Source organism: Mauremys reevesii, linkage group 3 (assembly GCF_016161935.1).
Source record: "Mauremys reevesii isolate NIE-2019 linkage group 3, ASM1616193v1, whole genome shotgun sequence".
NCBI lineage: Eukaryota > Metazoa > Chordata > Testudines > Geoemydidae > Mauremys > Mauremys reevesii.
Window position 1 is genome coordinate 76,859,801 of NC_052625.1, and position 18,894 is coordinate 76,878,694.

At 42.5% G+C, this 18,894-nt stretch overlaps 1 protein-coding gene across 1 annotated transcript in view; it reads right to left on the bottom strand.

Moving 5' to 3' along the window:
• The window catches only part of RYR2 (ryanodine receptor 2), a 697,632-nt gene that overhangs the window by 303,050 nt on the left and 375,688 nt on the right, over positions 1-18,894 (bottom strand). Inside the window, exon 26 of the mRNA XM_039529228.1 lies at positions 2,905-3,064. Within this exon, the coding sequence (XP_039385162.1) occupies positions 2,905-3,064 (160 nt within the window). The remainder of the gene's footprint in view (positions 1-2,904; positions 3,065-18,894) is intronic.

Here is an 18,894-nt window from a genome sequence, read left to right on the forward strand (position 1 = left end):
CTTGACAGTATCTCTTTAATTTGTAGGGGTTTTAGAATCACAGAATTTTAGAAATTAGAGATTGAAAAGACCTACTATATAATTTAGTCCATCTTCCAGGACAATTGTTCACTATAATATATTTTCCAATGATTGGTCCAATTAACTTTCAAATCTCTCCAAGTAATGAGTTTTCTTTCCCCCGGCAGACTATTCCACAGAACTATTTGATCTCATTGTGTATAGTACTGAATAGCATACCATCACATTACCTTATGCAGTACTGTAACATGTCACAGTAACATGATGAGATGACAAAATGTAGCCCATGGTACAACCCAGTGCGGAAGCTAAGCAGAAGCACATATTAGCACAGATATCAGTTAGCAGCTATGTTATGTGTATGACAGAATTAAATGAGAAGGTTTTGGTTTTGTTCCAATCTGGAACAAAAACAATTTTTGAAACCTCTAAAGTTACTGCTAAATGAAATTGTCATCCTCCAGTCAGCTCTACTTATGAGGAATAAGTGCCGTACCACATCTATTCTTTACAAAGTGGAGCCTTCCATATCTACATACAGGCACAAAAACGCACAGAAACTCTATACAAATGAATAATCTGAATAAAGCAGAGAAACTGTATCTACCACCCAATTCCTGCTCTGCTTCTTTCCTCTCCTCCCCAACCCAGCTGATAACATTTAAGAAATTCTTAGCTGGCCTCACTTAGTTCCTTTATCACTAGGTATCTCAGTAATTCTAAGAGTATATAATTTGGTTGCAAAGTTCATTGTAATATGGTTGGCAAAATTAGTCATTCTACAGAAATTCAGATGTACAAAGTAAGCTAAATTGCTCTCAAGGAACCTCAGCCTTTACACCTAATTTACCTTGGACTGTGGGTCTATATTTTGCTAATACATTACAGTTTCAACCACTGTGTTAATTAGCAAATATAAACACACGGTTTTGATCTACTGTGTTCTTCATGTGTTATTAACTGGTCCATTGTATATGCATTACTTACTACATTTGATTTTAGGCACAGCAAAACTACCAATGATTCTACCAAAGCTATAAGAATACCCCTATTTTTCACTGACTTTAAATCCTCTCAATTTCAAGGCCACAGACTGCAACCATTTGGATTCTGGCAGAAGATGAAATTATGGGATGCAACTGGAAATCATTAATAGCATTCTATAATTTGCCAGTGATATTGCAGTTGAGCATTAAGAAGCATTCCTTTATTCTAGGCAATGAACGCACTGCCTTCACGAAAACTACATGAGAAATTATGGATAGAAAAGCCATGTGTCCGCTTCTCCTATATGGCAATGTAGGGAACTATTTCTCCCACAGTACATTAAGCTAACTTTCTATCAGAAACATAAAGGCACTTTAAAATGTCTGCATTAACACTGAATCTGTGAATGTAAAGTACACGATGGAATTTCACCAATGCTGAATATGGCCCTGAATGTCTATAGAAAGAATATAAGAGCCCATATTAAAAATATCCAAATGTAAACAAATATATTTGTAGTTCGTTCACAAGCTACTTAGGCCCAAATATGGAAGATAGGTTTATACAATGACTTGCAAAGCCCCCAAATGAAAGATATCTAATGAGATACACTAATTGAGGGTGCTGGAAATGATATATGGCATATTTCTTCAACATAAACAGTCTGTCAAATGTGATGAATGAAATTTAGGGATTCACTTAAATAAAACTGTAAAAACAGCAGGTAGTTTATTGACAGGAAAGCATTGCACACAGAATTAGTTCTGTTCTTGCATGTCAAACAAAATTCAAGATGTACCAAACTGTACTGTACAACTTGAATTCTTGACAAAACCAAAATGCAGATTTTGCAGGCAGAAAAAAGTTGTGTTCCTGCAAAAAAGCTGTTTTCCTTTTCAAAAAAAAATGTCTTTTTTCCCCCAGCACAAATCCATGAAAACTCCGACTTTTTCCCAGAGGGTGGATTTTTCTATAGTTTCACTGCGAAATGCTACTGTACATTCTTTGGCAAAAGTGAAGATACCTGTCCTAGTTTGAATTCACAAATAATCACTAAAGGGTTGGTGGATGTGGTCCACAATAGAAAACTGATACAGCGGTTGTCCTGAAAATGTTAATAGTTACCGCAATAGATTACATTGTACATCTATGGGATTTTTATATTTATTTATCTTTGTATAGAACAGCTAGAGATCTTGAATTTTGCTGGTAACAATCCACCATGCTTTATTTGTACTCACTCCTGACACATAGCAAAAACTCACCACCAGAACTGGCACTTGAAACCCAGGTTGCTAGCCTCAGTGAAGGAGCAAAAATTTGGATGGGCCATGGAGACTGAATTACCCTCCCACCCTTAACGGTGGTCTCCTAGACCAGAGATTATGCAGATTGCAGGGTAATTAGTAGAAGTTTACTCTATTGCTACCTGGGGGCTTTAGCTGTTCAGTGGACAAGGAGAAAAATTGAGTCTCCCGGATGAGGATATGTAAATTATTTTCCTACTGTAAATGATTGCCTACACTTCCTAGAGGGCTCAGAGGACAGCATTTCAGAGGCAGAGGGGAGCCCAAGACTTAATCTGTATGCTTTAGACAACACACAAAGAAATGCCACATCCCTTCCCCCAAGGTAGCTGTCCAGAGTATGCAAAGACACTCCACACATTTCATTATGGCTACCATAGAGATTACTCTACTTGTAGAGAGTAAATCATTTATTGCTGGCAAGCTTAGCTATATTTATTAACAATGTAAACCCAGATGCCAATGGCTTGCCCTATTGACTGAGAGGCTAACATTTCGTCAGTGGCTTCCTCTAACCTCATATCTCAAATTCAATTGTACAATACCTCAATATGTGGCTGAACTTTCAAGTGTCCAAGTTTGCGCTTACCTGCTGGATACCATATGTCCAACCCTGCCTGATACGGTCCCTTGCCCACACATTATGAGCATTCTCTGCTAGTTTATCCACCAGGGCTTCTTGAGAGGGGGTCAGCTTGATAAAGCTCAGATCCATGGGAGCAGGCTTGTATCCACTTGACAACTGGTAACTGTCAAACAATGTAGAATTTGCAATTGGTGATTTAAAAAAAAAATTATCACATTTCACTGAGAAAACACTAACAGATATTACATAGGAAAACTACTGCATCAACCAATAAAACCACAGAAACACAAATATTAATAATCCAGCTAAGATCTAGGTTATAAGAATAATGCACAGAAACTTAGCTTTGGTTTCTATTTAACTATACCTAGAGTGACTGAAGAAGTCCATTTCATTAGGTAGTAACATGTGTTATTGGATGTGTAAGTGATTGAGAATTACCAACCTCCAAAAAAGCTTTAATATACATATTGTGGCATTTCTTCGCATGCTTAAAGCAGTGCAGAGATTAAAGCTGATATCTATCTAGGTACTATATGCCCCCGCCCCCACACATCACAGTATCTAAGCACCTCACAATCATGAATAGATATCTACATCCTGGGAGGTAAGGAAGGATATCCTTGTTTTACAGATGAAGAACTGAGGCACAGTGCAGATTAAGTGGTTTCCACAAAGAAACACGGAAAGTCTATAGCTGAGCATGGAACTGAACTCTGGACTCTCCTGGCCACTAGACTATCCTTCCAGCCCTCAGCTTCTTATGGCTTGAATAGGAAACACCTTAAGTAGAGCTCTGAAAACTGGCAATATAATTAACCTTGAAGGGTTCTGTGTTATTTTATTGTTTCTCCATTAGCATTATTTCTATGCATTTCCTACTCTGTCAGTGTTTCCCAGGATTCCAATAACATTCAAAGTAGTATTGTGAGGCCCATGCTCAAGAACCAACTCTTGACATTGACAACCTGGCTAACGATCTATCATTTTTAGGGAAGGTCATCGAAAGCCTATGATAGGCAAATTTGAAAGTTTCTTGACATTTCCGTGACCCTGGTCAATCCAGCTATAGGGCTAAAGAGGGGACAGAAATTGTATTGGTTGTATTAGTTGTGATTTCACTGACCGTTACTAGGAGATCATCTAACTGTTGAAGAAACTATTTCACTGAACTGAAGTGTCTACCTTACATACACTACAAATGATGTAAAAAATCATGAATGATAAAAAAACACAATTATTAATCTAATCAATCTATGAGGACCTATTGCCAGGAAATAAGGGGGGGGGAAATCACTTGTATTTTCAGTAAAAGCAAAAAGGTAGAAGAAATTATTTGTCCCTACTACTTGATCAGTGTCAAAAAGAAGTTTATTGTAGACTTGGTAATAAAATCCAGAACTCCTAACTTTTAGTCCTCTGTCTTTATCTTGTTTGTACCAGAGACACTATTACAGTCTATAGGGAGAACTGGCCTCTTCTGTAAACTGTTATCACAAGATGAGCTATGTTCATTCATTACGTCTTTCTTAAAAGCCTTTAACTGTGATTTCTGATATCAAAGTGTAACAGGCCTCCATGCAAAAATGGGTATCAGAGCATGTATTTAATTTGAATTCTACAGTAATCAGACCCTCAAAGGGCCAAACAGAACACCCCCACATCTTTGTTTTAATCTTTAGTTCACTTCTGCTGATACTGCACAAGAAATCAATTTTCAGTGACAGCTATTCCAGATTGTTTTTACTGTGCCCTCTATGTCATAAAAATGCTTCAAAGCATTAATAAAGCATTATGCAAATCACTGAAATAGTGCTAGGAAAATCTCATACAGTAATTTTGGAACTGGTGACTTAAAAAAAGCAGCTAGTTAATATAGCCAGATTTTAAAAAAAAAGTAAATTGAAATGCTGCTATGCTGATGGTTAGAGTACAGAATAAATCACTTACCCAACATTAACAAGCTGTTGCTGCTTTTTTTTAAACCTGTCATGTAACTCATAGCTCTTAAGATCTGCCAACAGACATAAAAGAGCTGAAACTGAGTCTTCATTCTAAATTTTTATTTTATGTGAATATTCTCACTGGTGGGCTGGTTAAGATTCTATCAGTACAGTCACTTGCTCTTCACTACTGCTGCCTGTAGTTCAGTTCACTTGTATGTGGGTAAACCATTAAATAAGATGCAGCACAGCAGATCTGGATCAGCCTATTATTTTGTTAAGACCTTCTTCCATAAGGAGTCCGTTAAACTGAACAGCCAGTTAAAGAGAGAGAGAAAACAGGCTGTTTAACAGGTGAGATTTTTTTCACCATGATAAAACATGTACCATTTTGGTCACAAAGGTATGTTGGTCTGTCAGAAAACAGAGGTCTGGTTTCACAGAAATTATACACATTAAAGACCTGCCAACTGACATGGGAAAACAACAAAAACACTGAATTTAGACAGCTTAACTAATCCGGATATTTTCTTGTATCTCCCTTGACCAGAGAGTGAGAATACAATATTAACTCACTCTTTTTATCCTAAGATCTTAAAATGCTCTGCAAACATTAAGCAAGCCTCATAATACCCTTGTGAGGTACCTACTGCATAATTCACTTAAGTAACAATTGGGGACATAAAGGGAAGAACCCTACAGTCTAACAAAGCAACCTAAACTCACATACTAATAATTATTTTGAAAATAATTTCTTGTTCAATTTATTGCCCATGATCTGTAGATGCTTTTCTAAACTCTGCTTGTAAATGCTGTAAAACAATAGATTGGAATTAAAATGTTTGAAACTTTGCAACTATTTTAAGTTGTATAAGCCCTAATCTATTTTCCCTCCATCTTCCCTTTTTGACCCTCCTTTAATTTCGCTATAGTCAACTGAAATCTTATTTTTTCAAATAATCATGACAAATAGGAGCTCAGAGGAAGGGTAAGTACAGCACGATTGCTGGATTATGAATGATAGAACCTTTTGAACACAGAGGTTTGTAATGAAAACATCACACAATCTGAACTAATTTATAGGAGACAAACAGCATCATGATGATGGTAAATGTAAAACACAAAATGTCCCAATCAGTTTTCTGTCCAACTATAAAAATACATTTTACTAACTTATCAGCAACACATACTCGTATGTAATTTACGTAGTCTCAACAGTTATCAAAATGGATTTTTTTTGTTAATTAATTAGCTTTGTCTGGCAACTGTATCAATTATATCTAATCACTGGCTTCTGTCAATCAATTTGTATTCATGAGATCAATTTACAGACTAACATTTCAATGTTCTACACACAAATCATCTTCTCAGCATGACTTATTAAAGAGCATTTTAACACTCCTGTTTGGACGAATCAGTGAGGTGGCAAAATTTGCAGATGATACAAAACTACTCAAGATAGTTAAGTCCCAGGCAGACTATGAAGAGTTACAAACGGAACTCTCAGAACTAGGTGACTGGGCAACAAAATGGCAGATGAAATTCAATGTTGATAAATGCAAAGCAATGCACATTGGAAAACATAATCCCAACTATACATAAAAAATGAGGGGGTCTAAACTGGCTGTTGCCACACAAGAAAGATCTTGGTGTCGTGGATAGTTCTCTGAAAACATCCACTCAATGTGCAGCAGCATCAAAAAAAGCAAACAATGTTGGGAATCATTAAGAAAGGGATAGATAAGAAGACAGAAAATATCATATTGCCTGTATATTAATCCATGGTACATCCACCTCTTGAATACCGCGCAAAGACGTGGTTGTCCCATCTCAAAAAATACATACTGGAATTGGAAATGGTTCAGAAAAGGGCAACAAAAATTATTAGGGGTATGGAACGGCTGCCATATGAGGAGAGATTAATAAGACTGGGACTTTCTAGCATGGAAAAGAGACGACTAAAATGGGATATGATAGAGGTCTATAAAATCATGAGTGGTGTGGAGAAAGTAAATAAGGAAGTGTTATTTACTCATTCTCATAACACAAAAACTAGGGATCACCAAATGAAATTAATAGGCAGCAGATTGAAAACAAACAAAAGGAAGTATTTTTTCCACACAATACACAGTCAACCTGTGGAACTCTTTGCCAGAGGATGTTGTGAAGGCCAAGGCTATAACAGGGTTTAAAAAAGAACTAGATAAATTAATGGAGGATAGGTCCATCGATGGCTATTAGTCAGAATGGACAGGGATGGTGTCCCTAGCCTCTATTTGCCAGAAGCTGGGAATAGGTGACAGGGGATGGATCACTTGATGATTACCTGTTCTGTTCATTCCCTCTGGGGCATCTGGCATTGACCACTGTCAGAAGACAGGATACTAGACTAAATGGACCTTTTGTCTGACCCAGTATGACTGTTCTTATGTTCTTATAAAGCACAATTTCTTCTCAGAAAAGATTAATGCAATGGTAATCGACTACATAAAATTAAATGTCAAAGAACTTTCATGTTTTTCTACTGTCTTTCTATATTTTATACATATTTTCTGATATAAAGTATGTAACACACACACACGCACACCACAAGTGTAAGATATGATTGGTAGTATATTTTTAATTTAATTTCTATTTAATCTGTCTTTAGTCATACAAAAAATGAAATAGTATTCTGTTTATTTTCTCAGAAAAAACATAAATGTTGTTAATTGTGCCTATGAAAAAATGTTGTATATGTCAGTGAAAAAAAAATCTGTGTAGCTAAACATGACACAGTTTTTCTCCTTTGAGTTGTACCTGGAGCTTTAGCAGGAATGAAGTTAAATGGAGCTGGAAAGTCATTATGTTGCAAATGATATCAGGCAAACATAAGCAGTTTATGACCAAGTTCAGTGGATGTTAGCTGTAAACACCATTTCTAAATCTGCTATTCAAGCACCTCAGAACAAATGGGAAAATCTCAGTTGACTGTACAGAGAAATATTAAGATTGTGTTTTGTTGTGAGCATGTCTTTAGAAGCTGACAAGGGAGTGAATTTTCGAAGAATATCGTTCCTTTTGTCTTTCCTTTCAATTTGTCCTTGTCTTGTAGAGGACCAGGCATTTTCCCCTCATTGTGCATCTCAACAATGAAGTCTCAGTGATGACTACATGGGTAAGGAAAATTGTAGCAATCATTTATAATATTTGTACACATATATTTATAATAGTCTACATATTTAATAGTGTACATAATTTATATATTTGATAGATTTACCCACTTTTTAGGAAAACAAATGACAAAATTATTCTCAGTGAGTAGTATTTAAAGAACCTGTGTTGCACTAAAAATGAATGTTCAAAATAAGATTTCAGGAATATTTGTCACTGTTTCACTAAATGCCGGCATAAATAATATTCATGTCGTTGCATCACTGCTTGCTGATGTACATCTTTGGCTCTTTTCTTGTGATACACTAAACCCCAATTGTCATGAGACCTTTTGCCTCCCAGCATTTCGCAAGCAGGCTGGCTAACCTAGTGAGGAGGGCTTTAAACTAGGTTCACCGGGGGAAGGAGACCAAAGCCTTGAGGTAAGTGGGGAAATGGGATACCGGGAGGAAGCACAAGCAGGAGAGTGCAAGAGGGGAGGACTCCTGTCTCAGACTGAGAAAGCGGGACAATCAGCGAGTTATCTTAAGCGCCTATACACAAATGCAAGAAGCCTGGGAAACAAGCAGTGAGAACTAGAAGTCCTGGCACAGTCAAGGAACTATGATGTGATTGGAATAACAAAGACTTGGTGGGATAACTCACGTGCACTTAGGACGGAAGAATCCCATTCAGTGTTACAACTAGGGACTGAATGGCTAGGAAGCAGTTCTGCAGAAAAGAACCGAGGGGTTACCGTGGACGAGAAGCTGGATATGAGTCAACAGTGTGCCCTTGTTGCCAAGAAGGCTAACGGCATTTTGGGCTGTATAAGGGCACTGCCAGCAGATCGAGGGACATGATCATTCCCCTGTATTCAACATTGGTGAGGCCTCATCTGGAGTACTGTGTCCAGTTTTGGGCCCCACACTACAAGATGGATGTGGAAAAATTGGAAAGAGTCCAGTGGAGTGCAACAAAAATGATTAGGGGGCTGGAGCACATGACTTATGAGGAGAGGCTGAGGGAACTGGGATTGTTTAGTCTGCAGAAGATGGGGGATCTGATAGCTGCTTTCAACTACCTGAAAGGGGGTTCTAAAGAGGATGGATCTAGACTGTTCTCAGTGGTACCAGATGACAGAACAAGGAGTAATGGTCTCAAGTTGCAGTGGGGGAGGTTAGGTTGGATATTAGGAAAAACTTTTTCACTAGGAGGGTGGTGAAGCACTGGAATGGGTTACCTAGGAAAGTGGTGGAATCGCCTTCCTTAGAGGTTTTTAAGGTCAGGCTTGACAAAGCCCTGGCTGTGGCTGGGATGATTTAGTTGGGAATTGGTCCTGCTTTGAGCAGGGGATTGGACTAGATGACCTCCTGAGGTCCCTTCCAACCCTGATAGTCTATGATTCTATGATCTCCAGAGACGGGGACTCATGGACCCTCCTGGATCTCCTGCCACTACTGTCTACCATTTTGGACTTGATGAATAAGCAGGCATTTGGGAAAACAGATTCGCCAAGCAGTGCTTTGCGGGGGCTCCCCAACATATTTGAAAATGCACACAACCTTGACTACAGAAGACTGAGTAGGACAAATGACAAATTTTATTTCACCAAGAAAAAGAGGTGGCTGATCATACGTTTCTCACAGTTTTCTGTAACTACTCAGAAAATAGATACTGTACCCTCATCAGGTAAAAATCATTACACAGATATTTGCAAGATATATTAAAGAATTTTCATAAATCTTGTGGTTACACTAGCTCTATATGAAAGAACAGAAGCACTTTAATGTTACAGGAACATAAATTATCTACATATCACTTAAAAGTGAGAATATCAGCGTCATCAGTATGCCATTACTGATACTGCCCTCCAATAATGACATCACAGTGGGAAAGTCAGAAAACATGGGATCCAAATTCTGGCCCTCAAACTGATTTTAATGGGGTGTAAATGTTTTCAATGAGCGCAGGATTTGGCATGTGGATTTTAAACCAACTCCAGAAGCTCAGGCCAGAGAGCAAATGGATATTTTAAAATGAAAACCGTGGAGCAAAGTCAAAGATACCTCACTAATGTCTAAAATCTTCCCTCAGATATGCATGCAGTTTTGTGTTATGTGCACACATATGAATTGTACTAATTACATAAAAGAACAACAGTTTTGCCCCCTTTCTCACGTGGTTAGTCAATATTTGGGGCCTTGATGAAATCTTTCCATTAGGAGGAAAAATTTATAATACAAGTCAGGTATTTCTTTGGTGCAGTCCTGTTTATTTACAAAGAATGTATATAAAGTCCTGTTTTCCTGAATCCAGTAAGAACAAACAGGAGGCAGTTCCCTTGCTTGCCATTTGCAAGCCTGCCTTTCAAGTGAGCATTCTGCCCAAAAGAAATCCCCTCTGTTAACTTCCTCACAGAGCCACATTCACACTGCTTCTCTTGCTGTCCATTTGCTTCCCCGTTGCTTTCTGTTTCTGAAACATACATGCGCGCACACGCACACACACACCCCTCCACTAATCATTATCCGAGCCCCCGTGACTGCAATATGTCCCAGGGAAACCCCTCCTATTTTCCCTCAGTTGCTTCTTTGCTTAGGCCTTACCAAGTAGCCCAGCACTTTGAGTGATTTCTACTATTTCAGCTATCCTACTCCATATGGAGATTCTTACTCCATAAAAGAGATTATTTGTTTCTTTGAAAGATGGCTAGCACACCCACCAGTTTCAGTGAGGTATGTGATTGCCCACAGACCAAAGACATGCTTGCTGGCAGCCATCAATACCCTCTAGCACAATACATTCTTTAATTACACCTCTGACTCGTGCAGCATCTTCCATTAAAGGGACTCAAAAGTGGCTTATAAACATTAATGAATTAAGCTCACACCACCACTGAAGTATTTAGGCAGTTTTACAAAGGGGAATATTAAAGCATAGAGAATTAAGTAGCTGGTTTACAGAGTGGTTTGACCACACTCCTTAAAATGAAGTCAGCAGGAGCTTCTTGTGGTATAACAGGTTTTACTGCAACTTGTTTGTTACACCTCTCTGAAAAAGGCCCTAAGTAACTTGCTCAGGGTCACGCAGGAATTCTACGACAGAGCCAGCAATAGAACCCACCCCTCTTGGCTCCCACGTCTTGTGCTTTGGCCATAAGACAACTCTTCCCATTTCTGTTACCGTTAACTCTACAAAGCTGTGTGTGAGGAATGGGACCATTGCTGATAATCACCTACATCCCTGACTCAGTCTAAAAATCTTACAGTGGAGTAACTAGACAGCACATAGGCCTGGTCTACACTAGGACTTTAATTCGAATTTATCAGCGTTAATTGAACTAAACAACAACCCACACCACAGGGCCATTTTAATTTTACTAGAGGGCTCTTTTTTGTGTTTCTGGTACCCCACCCGGCAGGTGGAGTAACGCTAATCCGCACTTGCCGGAATTAATTAGGCTTGGTGTGGATGCTAAATCGAAGCTAGCAGCTCCATCCCACAGTGCACCACTTTGGTTGGCTGCTCTGACAGCAGTCCGAGCTTGATTCTCTGGCCAGCCACCAAATGACCGCGAAAATTTGAATTTTTTTTTCCTGTCTGGGCGTTTGAATCTGACGCGCTTTCTGTTTATCAAGGCAGAGCTCGCACCTGCACTGCAGCAGAGCTCTCAGCAGAGGAAGCAGCAGAGAGGAGATAGCAAAGAGAGAAGAGAGGACCTCCATGGACTGACCGGGAAGTCCAGGAGGGATCTGATCGCTGGGTGAGGAGTCTGTGCGTCGCTCTGCGCTGCGCTCCAACAAGCAACGAAGACAGAGGAAAGAAAGACAAAAGCAGCAAAAGACAAGGATACAGCGCCGATGTGCGCGTGCGTGTGAAAGAGTAAGAGGAAGAAAAAAAAAGCAAAAGGCAAGCGAGCGGGCGGCGGACGCCCCCGCAAGCCCAGACGACATGGGCACTGCGCACCACAGCACATCAGTCTACCAGTGTGCCGCCCAGTGGTGACACCAGTGACGGTGGACTCCGAGACGGAATAGTGTGTCCCCCCACAGTTCCTGGGGGTTCGGCCGATGGGGAGAAGAGGAAGGGTCTTGCGAGGGCGCGGGGGCGACCACTCCCCTCACTCCCATCCTGGACAGCCAGGATCTCTTCATCACCCTCACAGCACCCCCCTACCCGCCGTCCCCAGGGGAACTGGAACAGGGGGAAGGATCAGGAAGGGGCTTGCTTATTTTAGAAACAACAATTTTTTTTTTTTTTAAGAAACAATTATAAAATAAAAAAAATACTAAACATAAACATTTTTAAAAAACAAACAACAAAAAGCAAAATCTCAAAAAAAAGCAATGGAGCTCAAAAAGAGCAGCAGGAAAAAGCAAAAAAGAGAGCAGCAAAAAAAAAAGCAGAGGTTTTGTGGGAGTGCCTATTGGTGTCTTGCGTGTCGCACACGCACACTCCCATGCCCATCCTCCATCGAGGCAGACCAGGGGGGCTGAGCTATGCCTGCGTAGGGTCCAGGTCTGTGCTCCTGCTCTATTTCTCTGTGTCTCTGTGTGTCTGTGTGGGCCTGATGTGCCTCAGGGTGATGTCGTTGTGGGTGTGCTTAGTGTTATTTAGTGTAATTAGTGTACTGTTACTTTGTAATTGCAGAAGAATTTTAGCATAAACAGAGACTTTTAGAATGACCTTTTACTTGCTCATAAATGACTTTACAAGAATTTTTTTACTTTTAATAAGAATGACAGACCTTTTAGAAGTTTTACTTTGCTTAAGACAGCCCTTCACTAAGGCTAGAGAGGGAAGGCACACAGGATCTTGGCTGCTAATGCATTTGATGCTTTTCAGACAGATGGAGATGCCGCATTAACGCTCTGCTTTTTTGCTTTGCACATTGCCTCCAGCAGGAGAGCACAGCTACAGCACTTGTAACAGAGCAGGTACTACTTTGTTTACAGGAGAGTGAGTGCACTTGTACGCAATGAGCTTCCAGTGCAACGGCTTCAAAATGCAGCGTGGCCTCTTTCACTGAGTGCTTCAAGATCTCCTGAGACTTTCTTCCTTTCTCCTTGTTCTTGGAAACTGACACTGGAGTGCTCTGTTACTGTGCAAACATTGTCTGTGTTTGGCAATGTCAACTTTCACACCTACATCAGCTGCTCCCTAATCTCCAACATTTTGCAATCCCCCTCCCCAGACGAAGACACACCTCGCGCCCCTGAAAGGAAGGCTGGCCCAGGGCCAGGAACCAGAGGCAGCAGCTGAGAGCAGAGAGAGCAGAGCAGAGGCAGAGAGAGCAGGGAGGCACAGCGAGGCAGCAGAGAGAGAGGCCTGGAGAGCAGGCACAGCAAAGGAGAGGACTCAGGCGCTGCTTGGTCTAATGAGGAGCAAACGGAGACAGGAGGCAGGAGGCAGATGTTCTGCAAGACCGCGACGCCAGAGGAGAGCTTGAGGCAAGAGCACCGCTGCCAGGCCCCTTGGCAGAAGTCCTGCATCCACCAGTCAGTCCAAAGTCCAACCTGCAAGGCATCAGAGAGACAGGGGCAACGGGGCCAGACGCAGCACACCGAGTTAGGAGATAAGTGTCGTGTGCAGAGCAGCAGACCGATAATGCAAGAGTACACTTCTTAATAGCAAAGTCAAAACAGCTCCCACTGTGTTATACACATTTCTGGTGGTGCTTCACTTTGTGTCCTATGTACCTGTTTGTCTGTGGTGTGGGTTTGTTCTGACTGTCTGTAATTGTAATTCTGTTGTTCTGTTGGGTGTGCCATGCTACAGACTTGGCTACAGGGACTGCAGCAGTGCTTGCACACAGACTTGCAGACAGGGCAGCAGGGGCAGCAGGCACAGCAGTCACTGTGCACCAGTTTCCTGCACACTCTGGCTGTCCAGGTGGTGTATGGGAGCCCCCATCCCGTAGCACAAGCCCGGGCTTTTCATGCCCCTGGTGCCGGTGCAGCACTCCCCCCCCTCCCCCCCCTCCCCCAAAATAGACCTCCCCATCAGATAGATACCTCACCTTCCCCACACCCCTCCCCCCCACCAACCCCCACCCCACCCCACACCCTCCCCCCCCCTTCCACCCATCAACCCACCCCTCCTGCCTACCCACCCATCCAACACCGCACTCCCCCCCCACCCATGCAACCACAGCTCAGAAAAACAACAAACCTGCAAAAGCAAGTAATAATTTATTGTAAATAAATAAAACAAAAGTCAAATTTAAAAAAAAAAACTTAACAGTAATTAAAAAACTGTTTAAGGTTAACCATCTTCAAAAAGTATAAAACCACTCTGGACAAAAAAACTTAAAATGCTCTCTCGCTTCAGCTCTAGCCCTGCCTCTCTTCTGGGCCTCCCTCATGGTCTCAGCCTGATGTCGGGATATTCTGGCCCATATTAACAGCAGCCAGTGGGGTCAGCTGCTGAGCACAGGACAGTGGCCTTGAGGTCACAAGCAGCCAGGAGAGAGAGAGATATTTTTCCCTGCAGCAAGCAAAGCAGTCGAGGGATAGCATTTTCGTCTCCGTCAGCGTTTCGCGGATTTCCACCACCACCATGAGAGTCCCGCCGGTCACTCCACCACCATTCTCACTTGCTCTCACCAAGGTTGAAGAGTTCCTTTGCACAGTCACCAGCGCCTGTATAGGGCTTCAGCGAGCACGGCATTTGTACAGGGCTTCATCGGTCCCCGCATGATCACTGTAGGCATCTGCACCCCCCCCGTTGGTTGACCAGGTCCCCGTAAATCACTGTGACTGAAAAGAAGCCACAACCCGTCTGAACACACCCCCTGCTGACCAGGCCACCACGTCCGCGCCCTCCCCGCTGACCATGGCCCGTACACCCGTAAAAGCCACCCCAGAAAGCGGGCTTGAGTTGTGGCAAGTGCCAGCTGGCCTACGGGGTTAACCACAGTGGTGGCCAAGTGCCCCCCCAGAGTAGGATTCGCGCCCCTGACCCCCCCCATCCTGGCCATCGGAAGTGCGTGATCTATGATTGCCCATGCAGTCACTACCTTCACAGTCACTTGCGACAGTCACTACGCTTGAGAGCAGTTGCTTGACCCACACACAGTTCTACGAGAACAGCCCAAATTCTATCAGGCACACCCAGCCACTGCTGGCTAGCTGTTCCGCTGCTATAGCGCTCCAGGGCGCTGCAGGCTGGCATGAGCTAGCAGGCTTCAGTCCAGACTTCAGGGGACAGCAAGTCACACAGTTCAGGGGCGCAGCGTTTGTCCGTGAGCACCAAAGTCCAGCCACGGGCTGTGCCCCACACCAGTCACCAACCATCCCCACGCCCCCGTGTGCTTGTTTCCCCGGCCCAGAATCCCCATCCACACCATGCCTTCTGACCCACCCTTGCCATGCTCTCCACTCGATCTCGCCCCCACTCCTCACCATCTGCGCCACACTCTCATCTGCAGGCGGACCGAGTGGCCGGGCGTCCGGTCAGTGCTGCTGGGTGTGTGGAACGCGCGACGATATTTCAGCGAGCCCTTTCCAGCATCGCAAAGGCGGTGATGATCGGCGCGACTCCTTGCGCCGTGTGCTGTGGCGTCCAGCGCGGTAACCAGAGAGGAAGGCGCACAGATTTCGGCCGAGGCGCGGAGTGAGAGGGAGAGGACGCCGGCGCACAATGTCAGGAACATTTTTTCCCCTTGAGGCCAGATTTGAAATTTTTTCACCAGCTGGGGGGCAGCGAACATTGGCGGGGAGGCGATTTCAGCGGGCCAGCTTCCATGATCAAGAACACCCGTGGAGTCTAAAATTCACTGCAGAAGTTCGATGATGATAATTTTGTATTAGTACACAATTTATACTTACCATAGTGACTTTGGAATTAGAGAGAGAATAAAATAGGAGATGTGTATCTCTTCAAATGGTGACAAAATTGCTCATTCAACAAAACAACCATGGACACTGTGGCCATAACTAAAGGCAAGTTTGACCCTGAAAGATAAGATAGGAAAAATACCCCAAAGATAAACAAACAAGTTACAATAAAACCTGGTAAACCACAAGGAGCTGACAGAAAATCACTACAGCACGTCCAATTATTATAATTTTCCTTTGACTTGAGTCTGGCCATTCTGTCAGGTTGACTATTCTGCGAGCATCCATCCACCTTCAAGCATAGATTACCACCCATGAGAACATATACTGAACGCCTACTCAACCTACATTGATCAAAATGTGAAACACTACCACCCTCCTGGATCATTATGAGATAGAAGTACGTGAAAAAGAAATAAGTTAAAAATAGTTAAATATGAAAAACAAAAATGAACAAAAAATATTAAAGTAGCAAGTTGAGTTTATTTTTCTTTGAGCCTCACAGGGGAATCTTGATATTTTTGTCATTAGTAGCCAAATGCACAAAATGTTACACTAATAGTACATCTCAGTATCCAAAACAGTTACAGAAGCCAACTTAACATTAATAATACTGTACCACTGATCTATTGGAATGAGTCTATTCATGAAGTAAGCTAAGAAACCTAAAACGAGAAGACTGATGAGGTACAAATGAATAGTACAACAAAACAACCATTTAAAATGGGCCAAATTATATTCAGATCCAGTAAGACTTGTGTGCATTTAACTATTTCTGCTCTCAATCTCACTGTGTAACCCTACCAAGCCAATGGGCTTTCAGTAGTGTAAATGAAACCAATTTCCAATAGTCATCACAACAGAAATTTTAAATATGTACCTAAGGGGAGAGTCTGACCGAGTGTTACAAGTTTTTTATATGAGCTACCTTTGTTTTATAAAACAAGATATCATAAACCAGTTGGTTTGTGTTTTGTATCATTTCCTTGGTCAACGTACAACAAATATACCCGAAAACCATCTGCCCTGGACAATCACCAGTGAAATCAATGATAATTTTTTTTTGGATCTAAGAGCAGAATCTAGGCCCTTAATTTTGAAATAACATTTTCAAGCTTGCAAGCACACAGAGAAATCTCTAATTGGGGAAGGTTCTCTGTGGAATAACTAGCAAGCCTAACTGTTTCCCACTTAGAGATCAGTCCTACAATGTGCTGAGTATTGCCAACTCCCAGTTAATTCAATGGAAAGTAAGGACACTTTGGCATCTCACAGGATTGGAGCCATAAAGATTTCAGTCAACATGTCAAATGTACCATCTTTAAAAAGTTTTAGTTGGGAACACAGAAGCTTTTACAGAGAAAATACTCAGTAATATGCATTATCTGGACTGGAGCGGAGACTGTTAGTTCACCAGTGAAGTGACATCTTTAGCTGAGATGTAAAGATTTACATTAATCTTACAGCCTCATAATATGCAACTTCATTTTGTCCCAATTATTTTTAAGAATTCTTGTACTAAAATGTTTACAGATTAATCATACTGATAAAGAAATAGTTTGGAAAATAATACAACTAACAGTTATGTACAAATGAAGAGATGAACATTTAGGATGCATACATTACACTTTCCAGGAAACTCCTCTTTGGAAGGCACATGTATGAGATGCTGGAATCATTTAAAAAGATTAAAATGAGGGTGAAAAACTGAAGAGAGGAAGAGTGACATAAGGATAAAGTGATATTAAAAAGGGCCAAAAGGATTCCATGGGCCAGATCCTGTTCACCTCACACTCATGCAAGTGACTTCAGTGAGACTGCTCACAAGTGTATGGGTATGCAGGACTCGGCCCAACTGATCCAACTTCTGAATCACTTGTCATTTCTTTGAGTCTCATTTTGCACATCTAAGGGCTTGTCTCTATGAGGAGTTATTCCAGAACAGCTATTCCTCATTAACTGCATGTTAGATGCTTTAATCCTGAATTCCACTTTCTGAGTTAAACTAATTCTGAATAATGCACATGTCCTACAGTAAGGGTGTCTTCACAGAGTGAATCAGGAATATTTAATCCATTTTAAATGTACACCCAACCTTATTCCAGATTAATTTACATGTCTAGATAAACTTTTAAATAGATCTCCCATTGAAACGAAGGAAAGTTATGCACAGGTAAAGTCAAAGCTCTTAAATACTGTAGCATGAATGGATGGTATTAGCTTAGGCTGAATGTGAAAGTTGTGATACAGATGAAAGAAAATGCCTCAAACTTCTAGCTGTCATGCAATCTCTTACACTATAGCAGTAGTCTCCAACCTTTTTCCGCACAAGATCACACTTTGAATTTAAGTACAACCCAGGATCTACCCCGCCCTTTCCCCAAAGCCCCACCCCTTCTCCAAGGCCCCGCACACTCCATCCCCCTTTCCTCCATCGCTCACTCTCCCCCACCCTCACTCAGTTTCACCTGGCTGGGGCAGGGGATTGAGGTTCAGGATGGGGTACAGGCTCTGGACTGGGGACAAGGGGTTCGCAGTGTGGGAGGGGGCTCTAGGCTGAGCCTGGGGCAGGGGATTGGGGTGCAGAAGGGGGTGCAGGGTGCAGGCTCTAGGAGAAAGTTTGGGTGAAGGAGGGGGCTCCAGACTAGGGCAGAGTGTTGGGGTGCAGGAGGGGATACGGGGTGCTAGATCTGGGAGAGGGCTCCAGGCTGGGGCAGGGGGTGCAGGCTCCCACTAGACAGCATTTACCTCGGGCAGCTCCCAGGCAGTGGCACAGCAGGGCTAAGGAAGGCTCCTTGCCTGCCCTGGCCCCATACCACTCCTGGAAGTGGCCAGTATGCCCCTGCAGTTCCTGGGGAGGCATATAGCTCCAGGTGCTGCCCCTGCAGCTCCCATTGGCCGGAGTTCCCCATTCCTGGCCAATGGGAGTTGCAGGGATGGTGCTTGCAGGCAGGAGCAGCAGGCGGAGATCCATGCGCTCCCCCTCCTCCCCCCCCCGGCCCCCATGGGCTGCAGGGGCATGCTGGCCACTTCTGGGAGCACCATGGGGACAGGGCAGGCAGGGAGCCTGCCTTAGC